This window comes from Phoxinus phoxinus, assembly GCF_949152265.1.
Source record: "Phoxinus phoxinus genome assembly, chromosome: 25".
In the NCBI taxonomy this organism is placed as follows: domain Eukaryota; kingdom Metazoa; phylum Chordata; class Actinopteri; order Cypriniformes; family Leuciscidae; genus Phoxinus; species Phoxinus phoxinus.
Genome location: NC_136900.1, coordinates 15,571,919 through 15,584,896, shown reverse-complemented (window position 1 = coordinate 15,584,896; position 12,978 = coordinate 15,571,919). Strand labels below are relative to the sequence as shown.

Here is a 12,978-nt window from a genome sequence, read left to right as displayed (position 1 = left end):
GCTTTGACAGTAGCGTTTAATACTCTTACCATCCTCTGTTTACACCAGTGTCGTGTTTAATACCATTCTGTGATGGAAAAGATGATTCATCCATTTATGATACTTAATTATAATTTAAGATTGATAGCATTCTCTGATGGAAAGGATGATTTTGGAAATGACATTTTAAACATTTTTGGAACAAAATAGCTGACTACTTTGTCTTTGTTTTGTACTTTGTTTCACAACTAGTGTTTTATGTATCCTGAAAACACACAATTAAATAATATTTTTGCTAAATTTAAGCTGAATTGGAAATGACACATTTATTTAATTTATTAAAAATCAAATATTTCAAAAGTCAAATATTTAATTTATAAAAATATAATACAATTATTTTCACAATATTATACAATTTTACATTTTATTGAAATTATATATTTCTCTGTTTATATGATCACAGTTTTACATGTAATAATTCATGTATTTATGATGATTTATAATTATTTTACCATTTAACACCATTCTGTAATGGAAATTATGATTTTGGAAATTTAATTTGAACATTTTTTAAATAAAATAACCGACTCCTTTGTCTTGCTGAGGCTAATTTCACAGCTTGTATTTTATGTATCCTGAATACACACACACACAAAATTATTTGCAAAATTACATCTTGATTGGAAATGACACAATTAAGTACTTTGTTTACAAGTTATATTATGATATTTCATCTCAAGCTTTTAAATTACAAAAATTCCACCACATAAAAAAAACATTTTATTAGTGGCAAAGTTGTTGTGGCATAGTTGTCATTTTTAAATAATTTAAATGTAGGCTATATTTATATATTTTAAAATTATAATGCACATATGATTTTTATTTATTTATTTAAATAATTGAACTTGAATTTTTTTTTATCCCTTAATGATTATTTTGTTTATTAAATTAATTATTTGTTGATACTATCAACAATATTATATTATTAAATGTAATAAATCATGTATTTATGATGGATAATCATATTTGTAGTTTAAAAGTGGGTTTGGGACAATAGTAAAAGAATATAATCTACATAAAAGGGATCTGAAAAGTTCAAAAGTCCAGGCATGGTAACATTATAACAAATAATTTAATCATTTTTATTCATCTCTTGACAGTTTCCCCCTCTAAATAACCTCATGAGCATGCAGGTTCTTTGGAAAGAAAGCAGGCAACCACCAGGTGTAACCAGAGACTGAAAGAGAAATTCTGGTTTTCTCTTTCAAAATAACCTGCTCACACACACACACACACTCACACTTTGTTTCTCTTCCTCTCATTTCGTCAGTGCATTTGGGAAACATTTTGCAGGAAAGGGCGAAAAGCCATCTGCTTCCCGAGATTCATATTATGGGATGCATGAGCGTTAAAATTAGCATCCGGCACATTTGAACATATTAATTTAGACTCATTTTTGCAAAGCGCATCTTCAGTCTGAGAAAAAGATTGGTTTCATTTCTCCAAACAGATTACATTAGATAATTTAATAATGTCACCAGACTGGATTTATCATGCAAATCTGGTTACAATTTGCTTTTATTTCCATAGCTATATCCAAATTCTTTGTTCATGTGAACCACAATTAGATGTAATGCATGCGATTACTTGAATACAATAAACACATCTGTCAGCATGTACTTATTTGCTTCTCCTCAGGGTCAGATGAAGGATGTCCCGACTAATGCACAAGCAATTAGCTAATCCTGCAAACCAATTATCCACATTTGGGATCAAATATATTCAAAAACGTCGTTTTTGTCCTGACTTTTTGACGCATGTTGTGTGACTATAGCTCTGTTTTTTAAATACAATACTATTAAGCATGCTTGCATCATTGTTGCTGTCCACCAAGTTGTATACAGGGTAAAATTAGCCGTTCTGCTATGAGATTACAATCGTTGACAGGTAAAGTGGAAGCAAATTTGTTTTCTTTCTTCCAGAGCAGGTGTCCCAACTTGTTCTGCTGAAAACCTGTTAAATGCCCCTTGAGTTTTCCTCCACCCTATGTGTTTTCAATTTGAGACACCGGTGCTCTGGGAAAACAGAGGACGTGTGCAGGAACATCACTGTTAATGCTAATATACTGTCGATTGATCCTCTTGAAGTCTCGAGAAACCAATAAAACATGTTTACATACTTGCGTCTCACATTTTTGCATTCCACTTCTCTGCTTGTCTGCTATTTTCTATGTGAACATGCACTAGATGGACGTATTTAACTGTTGCGCGCAAGTTTTTTGTCTTTTGAGGCATCTTTCAACACTGCGTTCTATTAAAACTATTTTTTAATCCCGTGTTTAATGCCTCGTGTCTTAATTCTGCATTCCACTGCACTGCTTTTCCATTGTTTTCTTTGTAAACCTGTGCTAGACAGCCGCGTTTGACTTTTGCAGCATCTAAAAATGCGCCACTCAAGTCAATAGATCAACTTAAAAAAACACATCTCTAGACCTTGTTTTATTCATTTCGCTTCCCTGCATCTCACATCTTTAAACGCAAAAAATCAATGGCCCTGAAACTGCAAAGTTTGCCATTTTGATTTGATTAGATTTATTTGATTTGAACCTGTCATTAGATTGGCATCTTTGATGTTGCCCAAGGCAAAGTCTCGAGACTCGTATTTGTTGAAAGATATTGTCTAATAACGCATGTTTGCATAGAAGAACGATTAAAATGCAGAGCAGTTGAACTCGAAAACACGTTCTGTGGAACATTGCGTCTCAGCCAGAACCTGTTTCCTCATCGACTGGGTTTGTCTTTGGCTGTCACTGGGGTCAAGGAAATGAGGCCGATGTGTTTACCTTTTGTAAATGAGTAATCCTTATTACAAACTGGCATTCCTTTACTGTAAATCACTGCGGAAAATTCACACGCTATGTAGACGGCTATGTATGCTCCTCCAGCATTTATTCCCAGTTTCAAAATACAGTTAAAATGGCTTTTAATTGAAATGTCTCTTACATTTGAGTGAAAATACTTAACGTGATGCTAAAAAGCCCACGTCACATGGCAGAAGGGTGGAAATGACCTAATCTCTGTGAGTGATAGCCAGACGGGACAGATTCTCTGGCAGCTTTAATATTTGCACCATTCTGTCTGTGCGCACTGCGTTTGGCATTTAACTAAACTTCGCTATTGGCCGATCTTAATCTTCTCTTAAGGCATTGCCCTAGGAAACTATTATTTATAATCTTCTTGTGCAAGTCACATGAGATCACATAATGTCTCGGAGAGATTTCAGCGCTCAATCTGTCAGTCCACGTGTGCGTGTGTGTCATAGCAATTTTAAAACATTCATGCAGAGCCCTCCAAAGTGTTCATTCTGACTAAGGAACATCTATCTTTCTTTTTTAATAATATAGCTGGTCGGCTTGAGTGCCTATCTTCGTATATTGTGTTTTGAAAGATGTTATATAACGTTCACTTTAAATGAGCTTCTCGGTTCATTTCCCTAACATGCACTGTCATGTTATGTCACTGTCGTTCCTGTTCCATAGAAACAGGTTTGTAAATTTGTCCCGAGCTGGTGTGTGTACACCTGTGTGTGGAAATACGCTCTGCAACTTCTTATTTAACAGTGCTTTATTCTCAGCTGTTCGTCAGCTGACATTATTACAGAACGTACTGAAACCTGTTAGTTCTGCCTCACTACAGATTGAATATCACAGAAAAGCAGGAAGGGCTGGAAAGCACCGTCAGTGTTTAATCGTTTTGCAGAATGACTCGCAGAATGACTCACACGCTGCTCACGGAGTTAACAGTTGATATGAGCCAAAACATTATGACCAGTCACCGGTCTGGGTAGATTAGACGGTAAGCAAAGATCAGCAGTTGTCTAAACTACAAACCGGCCACAGGGTGTCGGGTGTCCAGGGCTCATTGATGCACGAGGGCAACGAAGGCTATCCCGTCTGGTCCGAGCCAACAGAAGGTCTACTGTTGCACAAGTCACACACAATTTGAATGATGGTTATGGGAGGAATGTGTCTCATCACACACAGTGCATCTCACTCTGCTGTGTATGGGGCTGTGTAGTCACGGTGCCTGATGAGCCCTGAACACTGTTGAAAGTGCCTACAACGGGGCTAAACGCGCACCTGGGTAAGAAGCGCCTTTGATTTGATTTTCCTCGAAACCACTAGACGGCGCAACAACTTGCCGCTGCACTTTCCAAAACATCTGCTTTTCAAGGTGCACATGGAAATTTGTCTGATTCTTGATTGATCTAATATTTGATGTTTTTAAAAATGTTGTAGATTTAACTAGCAAACGAGAATCGCTAAAATTATTGAATATATTTTGTGACAAATGTCGTCTTAATGATTTCCAGGTTTGTTCAAGCTAATTAAAGCAACAGTGTTTAAATAACGGAAGAATATGTAAAAGTGGTATTTGGAGTAAAATGCGCCCCTGCTGTCGGGGGGAAAGACACAATAATTAATATAATAACAAACATCTGGCTGACTTCTCCATTTGTTGGCATGAGACGGTTAGATTCAGATAGTTGATATATACAGTATTAAGTTGGGTGTCAACCTTAGAAATAATCACCATATTTATAATGAAACCATCATATTAATATATATATATATATATATATATATATAATTTATTGTTAGTGTAAATCTTTATTAGATTATTATGGGATCTCCTTCAATTCTCCTTCCTTTCAGAATTTTTCTTTTTTTAAATAATTTGGTTTCTGTATTTTTAAAAATATATTTTTATATTACAATTTTTATGACAGCATTGAATCAAATAAAATAATAAACTGAAAACATTACTAACTTTGCTAAAGTGATTGTTTTGAACAAGTATTAACATAGACATTATTAAAAACATTATTTTAAATGAAGTATTGTATAAATCTGCTCATTTTGCCCCATGCTGGTGAGCCTTTCACGCACCTCATACATGTATAACATTTTAAACTAAACAAACCACTTTTATGATTTATTTTCACACAAAACCTGCTGCTCCATCAATGAAACATCAAACATATAGTTTTTTTCTGCAATAAAGCACATTTGTCTTAAGGTGTGCCTTTAGCCCCGCTGTACCCTATAGTTTTTGCTGCAGAGATGGGTGTCTAAAAGAAATATAGAAAAATAAAGTGGTGTTTTGTTGATGTTGTTTGTAGTGGTTGCTTTGGTAACCTAGTGTCTCAACAGGAAAAAACTTCTTATCATTCCTAATGATAAAAGCTGCATAGCCTGTTTTCTTTATGCTAAATGCTACATGCTTCCAACAATGGCTGCTTAATCTAGCCTAAGCGGTTCAAATTTGTCCGTTTCACAGTTGTAATCTAAGCTTAATCTAAGACAACAATTGCAGCTCATTCCATGCATTAACTTTGATGCCAAGTACAAAACTGACACACTTTTTTGCCTTTGAGGTATTTTGTTCATGTGTCAATCATTTACGCATCACTTTCTGTAATGAATGACAGCGGTTATTGAATGTGCCCTTGCTAAATGAACTTTCTGGTATTACGATCTCATTGTAAGACGTAATTTAAAGTGCTTAACAGACTTTTTGAATGATGTGCCTTTGATCCTGCCAGAACTGTACTGGTGATCTCAATTATGCTTGTGTAATGAGCGGTTCAGGACCCATGAACACTGGTCTGTCGTCATAAAACCCCTGCTTTTATTTCAGACAGATAAAGAGGACAATAAATAATAGCAAACATTAGATCTACGATTTTTACAACACAGCAGTTCTTGGATCCCATGGATAATCCTAAAGGTTTTGTTGAATGTCATTTTCGCCCTCTCAGCATGCCTCCTGATTCAACACGGAGTGTTTGTCCCACATTGGTACGCTGCGCATCTCTGCTCGTCCAGCTGTTCTTGAATCTTTTCCAAACCCGTCAGAGCTCTTGTTTATTTAAAATGGTTCAATCCAATCCAGATTAATGGCGCTTTATCATCTGTCCCCCTCCTCCTCCTCCTCCTCCTCTTCGACTTTAATCACAGGACACACTGTTGCCAACAGGAAACCAGACCCAGAATTCCCCCTTTTTTAAAGGACTTCCGATGGATTTGCTTCATTTTGATGGGAAATTAAATGCCTAATTATTAATTGACATATAAATTGCTCTCTTTTTTTTAGAGCCTGAATCTAGTTTAAGCATTTCAGTGCTCTTCGGCCCGGTTTCACAGACAGGGCTTAGATTTGAGTTCAATTACATTAAAGTAGCTTTTATAAATGTGCCTTTACTGGTGTGCATCTTGAGACAAAACACACATTAGTGCAAGTTGCTTTCAGTTCAAACATGCATTTTAGTCTGGGACTAGGCTTAAGCTTTTCTATGAAATCGGGGGGTTTAACTTTAATTCGATGTTGTTTATATGATAACTTGAAGAGATGGAACATAAAAACACTGTTTTACACAATCTGCACATTTTGAGGGCGCTGACCTAGGGCTTTTCCAAATACCATAATTCATCCGTTTCGAAACTACGTAATTGAGAATGAAGTGGGAGGGCGGCTCTATTCCTTTTCTTCCTCTGTTTTTAAACATCACATTTAAGGCTTAACTCTTAAATCCTTTTCATACACCACCGAATCCCTGAACTCGGTGACACTTCTGCGTTGAGGGTTTGTTGGATGGATGCCCTGCCCAACCTTAAGAAACTTTGTGTTGAGTCTGTGCTGAGGTCATGCCGGAGCCGAATGTACAGTTTGTGGCATATATGACTTTATGCTTCATAATGCATTTGTAGTACAGCAGCAAGAAAGTTTAGAGTTTGATTTTGGCATTAATTCTAATTCAGATGTGGATACTACTCCTAAATGACTTTGTAAGCATCCACATATTGAGATGAAATGCGGCAACAGCATTCATAAAACATATTTGGGCATTCCACTTGATAATTTCGCTATTAGTTGCAATGGAGAAATCAAATGCATTGTGTGAAATTAGTCAACCGTACATTTGATGCTGAAAGGTCCCTTGTGACAAGAAAATGAATGGGTGTAAAGAAAAATATCAAGCAGAAACGACTTAACTGCAAATTTAGTTTAATTGAAACCGTCTCGTTTTGAAATCGCTTCAGTCTATCTCTTCACTGTAAGCAAACAGGGATTCACGCATCAGCTCCTCAGAAATATGAATAAACAACAGTGCCTTCACACGCAACTTTTGATTCCCACAACTTTAGTTCCCACAGCTCTGAATGTTTTCTGGTTATGCTAATTGATTCCTTGTGTAAAAGCTCTTTCTAATTATTCACCTGGTGAAGATGGAAGTGGCTAGCACTATTTTATCTGGCTAAGTGTTGTACAATAAATAATTCTAGATATTTAAAGGCCCCGTTAAATAAAAAAATTAGAGTTTCATGGTTTTTAGTCGATGTGCCTTAACTTTTGAGAAGTCGTATATGCTAAACGTTGACAAAATTCACTATAAACATTCGTATTTTCAATGTTACTCTTCTAGTAAAAATTACCAAAACAAATTGATGACTCATCCTGCACTACACTTGTTTTTATCCAATCAGATGCTCTCTCAAAGGAGAATGCCCCGCCCCCTAACACCACCTGCAATCTGACTAGCAAATTGTGGTTCGTGGGTTTGCCGTAACTACAGCTGTGCTGGTCAGATTTATTTCCTGTGTTAACATTTCCTGTTGAAACAGGAAGTGTAGGTGGGCCGTATCAAAAGGCTCATCCCTTTTTTTTTTTTAAATAGCCAACAGATTTCAGTTACATCCCAGCCAAAAAAACCCTACATTTGCTAGTTAATCTCATTATGAAGAGCATTTGATTGGACAAAAATCAAAAGTCGTCAATATTTCCCCAGAAAGGAAACTGTAAATGTTATATTTTATATTCAGGAAGAGCGAAGCTACACTAAACCACAAAACTCTAATTCTAACATTTAACCATAAGGCTACATAACACAAATACATCGTGTTGGTATTATAACATTAGTCAGCACACAGTGGACATCTCTCAGTCTGCATTGGTTAATTAGTTATAATTTGATAAGCTGCACCTTATAAGCGATTCTCTGTACAAGTGAGGCAATTAGAGAGTGAGGCGATCATAACACTACACTGGTATAATTTACATGCATTCCTCTCTTATAAAGAGAGAATATTACTGAAATCTAGAGAGGCGAAATATTCCCTGAGTTCGCGTCGTGTTGAATGATTCTGGGCCCATTACAATTTCAACTGTCACACAAGTGACTCGCAGACAGGTGCGTTATCCGAGTCTTGGCTGTGCATTGAACTCAGTCCGGTGTCCGAGTCATCATCATTGCCGCATGTTTTCGACAGTCCCCTCGCCTGCTCTACCCAAACATTGTCTTTGTCTACGGAAGGCAGTTCAGTTTTTCCCTCATCTTTGCTGTCATCAGCCTGTTTCCCTTCCAGCTCGTCTAATCTGTGAACCTTTTCAAGTAATTCCCTCAACTCCTGTTCCTTCGCGCCCAAAAGCTCCTCGCTTATATCCAAGTCGCTCTTCACCGTCTCCAGATCAGTGTTCAAGCGCAACCCGATGTATAAACTCGTATCCAGCTGTGTTTTGATCCTCTCCTCCTCTAATTGGAGTTCATTGTCTGTTAGGAGGTCCGGAGCAACTGAGACCGGTTCCTCAGGGACAGAAGTCACCCTGAGCGCCGTTTCTTCTCCAGCGCTGTCCGCGTCTTTGTTGGAGAGCTCCTCCTGCCGCCGTCTCATCCACCTTTGGTTGAGTTCTTCTTGTATTTCACCTGTAAGTATCTCCATCAGAGCCTCCCTCTCGGTTAGTTCCTCCTGAAGTTGAATGACTTGGTCGCAGCGTGACGCGTATTCCTCAAACTGCGCACAGGACGCGTCCGGATGCGCGCTGGAATCCGTATCCAAGCCCTGGTCGAGCAAATACGTGTCTTGCACATAGTTCACGCCGTGTATTTTCATTCTGTCAACGTGAACTTTTGATTCATACCTCTCGATTTCACTGTCCAGCTCTTTTATTCGCTGTACCTGCTGTCGAATTGTATGATCCTGCGAGATGATAAGATGAACGAGCGTTTCCATTTTCTCCGCAGATTTGTCTTTGGAAACCTCCTCTTTCTTCTTGTTAATTTTATCCAACTTTCTAAAAGCCTTTCGCACAATCCTCCGCTGTTTTTCCTGTGAAAATGGCGTGGTGGTTTTTGCAGGGCAGGGACTGTCTTTGCTGAGCACGACCCGAGCCTCGGCGCTCCTCGGTCCGCTGTTGGGCAGCGACGCATCGCTTCTGACCAGGACGAAGCGCACGTTTTCCTGCTCGTCTCCCCAAGCGCCCCACAGCCGAAGGATTTTCGTTTTATTCGGCAGAATCCGCTCAAACCCCCTCCATTTCTCCACGATGCAGTAAGACTGTGGAGTACCGCTGAGCATCGCGCCTTGCTGTAAGGTCTGGTCCTCCAGCAACACTTTTACCACGTCCGCGCAGGTGGTGCGTCTGGACAGTCCGGACACCAGCTTCTCCTCCCGGCATACCCACACCGAGATTTTGCTCTCCTCTTGTTCCATGATGATTCACATCGAGGCACTTTCACATTCATATAATGTTTAGACGGGGTGAAAGCTTGATCAACTGGAGAGATGACTCGTCCCGCGCGCTCGTCACTGTGAGCTGAGAGTTGTGTTTGTCTCTGAACTACAGCAGCGTGTTTCTGAGGGATCAGGCACCTCCCAACCAGTGGTGTAGTCTAGTTTTTTGTAGTGAGTATACTGTGACCCCCCCCCCCCCCCCCCCCCCCCCCCCCCCCGCCTAACCTGTCTCATCACCCCATAAGCACCACCACACTCACTAATGCATACAGTAGGCCTATGCAACGACATGTAATTGAGAGCATTATGAGACTAAGTGTTATCAACATGTCAATTTATTATAAGCAACACTAGACTTTAACAGCCAATGAAATTTCCAGCTGAGGAGACTGGACTGATTTTCTACTGTTTATTGTTAATCACCATTTATCTCAGCCAGTTAAGAGCTACATTTAGCCTTAGATGTTATATGAATATGGTCCCTGAAGCACAGGTTTTATCAGCTGACAATAATAATAATAATAAAAAACATTATAGGCACAGATACAAATTTACTTTTAGAAATGGTGCTTTTGGAAGAAAATGGTGTTAATTGTTTTGGCAAGTTTACTGTTTAAATTAAAACATGTATGAAAATTTGTGTGATATTCCTTTTTAAAATAAGTTGTAATATATGTTATTATTATTATTACTTTACAGAACATTTTACTGTGCAATTTCTTTCATAATTTCTTTGAGTTTATACCGAACTTTTATTTTGACAGGTTGTCGTAAAGACATTACAGTTTCTGTGTGTGTATGATAGGCTACGAATGAATGGCGATAGTTTTATCAAATGAAATGGTGAAATTGTCATGAAGTGACTCTCATAGCAGCTCTGCGATGAAGTGCACATGTGTCATGTGTAGCCTACATCATGTCCTCATAGCTACAGTGAAGCGCTGAAAACACCACGAGCGCGAAGTCACGCGCGCTTCAGTGTGTGTGTGTGTAGTTAGTAGAGCACACATTGAGCGCTCATTCCCAGAGACGCGTTGAACAACTGCAGTCTCTTTGAGTTTTTAATATTCACAGACACTAGTCGCGATTTGATTCATTGTACAGCCCTACTTTTGATTTATTCATTCAAAAAAAATGACCAAATTCCGTGACGTTCTGCTTTATACAGTTGTGAGTGGATTCCGCGATTTGATCTGTGTCCATTGCAAACACAGACGCGCTGAATTTATGAATGAAAGTGTGAAAGTTCTGTCACAAAATGAAGTTGTTACGTATCCTCAAGCTTTTTTTAGTGGGTATACGGAAATACTTGGCATTTCCTAGAGGGTATACGGCGTATACCTGCGTATCACGTAGACTACACCACTGCTCCCAACATCACATGACTTTATACTCCAACTTCACTCATTGTTGATAATAATGCACTGAGGTGATCATAAACACATACTGAGAATATCGGTGCTACTTGTCACATATTTAGTCCATTTACGCCACTGAATATTTCTCAGGATATGGCTAGTTTTTCATGCACAAAATGGATTTTAACATTTCCATCAGAATTGCGCATGGAAAAGACGGATAGGCTATAGTTAGGGTTGAAGGGTTAAACGCTGTAAAAAAAAAAAAAAAAAAAAAAAAAACGTAAAACTCTATACAAAAATGAACAAAAATCCTTATATGCTTTGCAGCAAAATGTAAACACACAAACCTGTCACAAATCAATTTTTTGAAACATCGAAAATGTTTTACTAACACAAAAATATCAAATCTTTCTTTTGACAAACAAATATTGTGATTCGTGGTTTCCCCAAACTGGGGTTTATGAAAAGCTAATAATTACATCATAAAATGTGAAATTAAAATAAACGATAAAAAAAAAAAATTCTACAAAAGTTAACATATTTTATTACTTTACCTGCATGTCATTAACAAACATCAGAGAACCGTGAACACGGAATGTGTTATTAAATTATTGAAATTAAACTTTATTTTAAGGTGACACGTTAGGCCTATACATGTAGCCTAACCTCTTTATAGAGTTACGGTTAAGGTTTGGTTTAGGGTTGTTATGCAAACTGTTTTGTATTACTATATATAGTAAATACATGTAGTTAAGTAATATTGCTCAGTGGGCTAGGCTACTTGTTTGAATAAGTGCAAAAAATAAAGTGTAAACTCAAGAGGGATGCTTCGAGTAAATATTTTAGATCAAAGGTTTTCGGCAGACCAAAATGGTTGGGAATCCCTCTTGTAATTAATAAGTTACATACATTTGTAACATTTACAACGTGCCACAATAAATATTTGATGACTTGCCTGACATTTAAGAAAACGTCCCCTTGTCCTGAGAACACAGATCAACAAATGATGTATAAAGCGTTGTATAACGTATAATCTTTGTTAATATTATTGGTGTTAGTTCTTTAAATTTCTAGTTGCCTACGTCTATTCATGACGCAATGGTAAAATGAGATTTAGACCATACTGTAGCCAGGCCTATATAAGATTAAGCCTGTAAAGTGGAGATTCTTACACTGAAAAAGGTCAACGACTGTAACGTAAATCACTACACAGTATTATCCAACTGTGCATAACCGGATGTCCACATTTCCCATCGGTCAGTGCGGATTTAGGCCGTAATTTCCACAGATGAGAGAGGGCAAAAGACAACTCTCCTGGTGAAATAAGCCGTCAGGATTATATCAACAGTTCTGCTGTGCTAATATAGACCTGTCGACATACATCTGTAGAGCTCTATTCATTATGTACAGTTGGTAATACTAATAATATATTGTATATAATTCTCTCTCTCTCTCTCTCTCTCTCTCTCTCTCTCTCTCTCTCTCTCTCTCTCTCTCTCTCTCTCTCTCTCTCTATACTAAATTATTTTAGACGAATAGGCCTACGCTTGCTTGCACTATGTCACTGACTAGATATATTTAAAATAATGTAGGCCACTTTTTACTGGGAACATACGACAGCATTATCAGGACCCACAAATATGATTGCATTATTATACATTATATTCAACATTATGTAGGCTACCAGTTTAATGTAGGCTAGTACTCACACTGAAACTCTGAAAACTAGATTTATTTATTTTTTCTCAGAGTCATTTTTTTATTTTGGGTGGTAAAAAATATGGCTATTATATAGCCTACAATCATTTAAAAAAATCTTTATAATAACAGTAATAGTATATTATTGTATTAACAACTATTATTATTTTAATTATTTCATATAGCCTAATATATAATAATGTTGATTTAATTTGTATTCAATTTTAGTTGAATAAAACTCTAATGTAGCGTGTCATTATTGACAATGTAGCTACTGCCACATAGTGGTTGTAATAAACATTACATAGCCTATGTTTTTTAGCGTCCACCAAACAGAGCCACATGCACATGTCATACTGGTGATATAGC

General features: G+C 37.4%; 2 protein-coding genes across 2 annotated transcripts in view; one reads left to right on the top strand and one right to left on the bottom strand.

Annotated features, from left to right (window-relative positions):
• The window catches only part of LOC306993490 (uncharacterized protein), a 56,529-nt gene that overhangs the window by 39,573 nt on the left and 3,978 nt on the right, over positions 1-12,978 (top strand). The window lies entirely within an intron of this gene.
• On the bottom strand, positions 5,635-9,666 carry rassf10a (Ras association domain family member 10a). The gene has a single exon (XM_079603451.1). It carries the CDS (start codon positions 9,527-9,529, stop codon positions 8,207-8,209), a length of 1,323 nt encoding a protein of 440 aa, XP_079459577.1. The 5' UTR covers positions 9,530-9,666; the 3' UTR covers positions 5,635-8,206.

Bases quoted from the DNA above. Each gene is read 5' to 3' on its own strand.
- rassf10a (XM_079603451.1), bottom strand. From the start codon at position 9,529: ATGGAACAAGAGGAGAGCAAAATCTCGGTGTGGGTATGCCGGGAGGAG.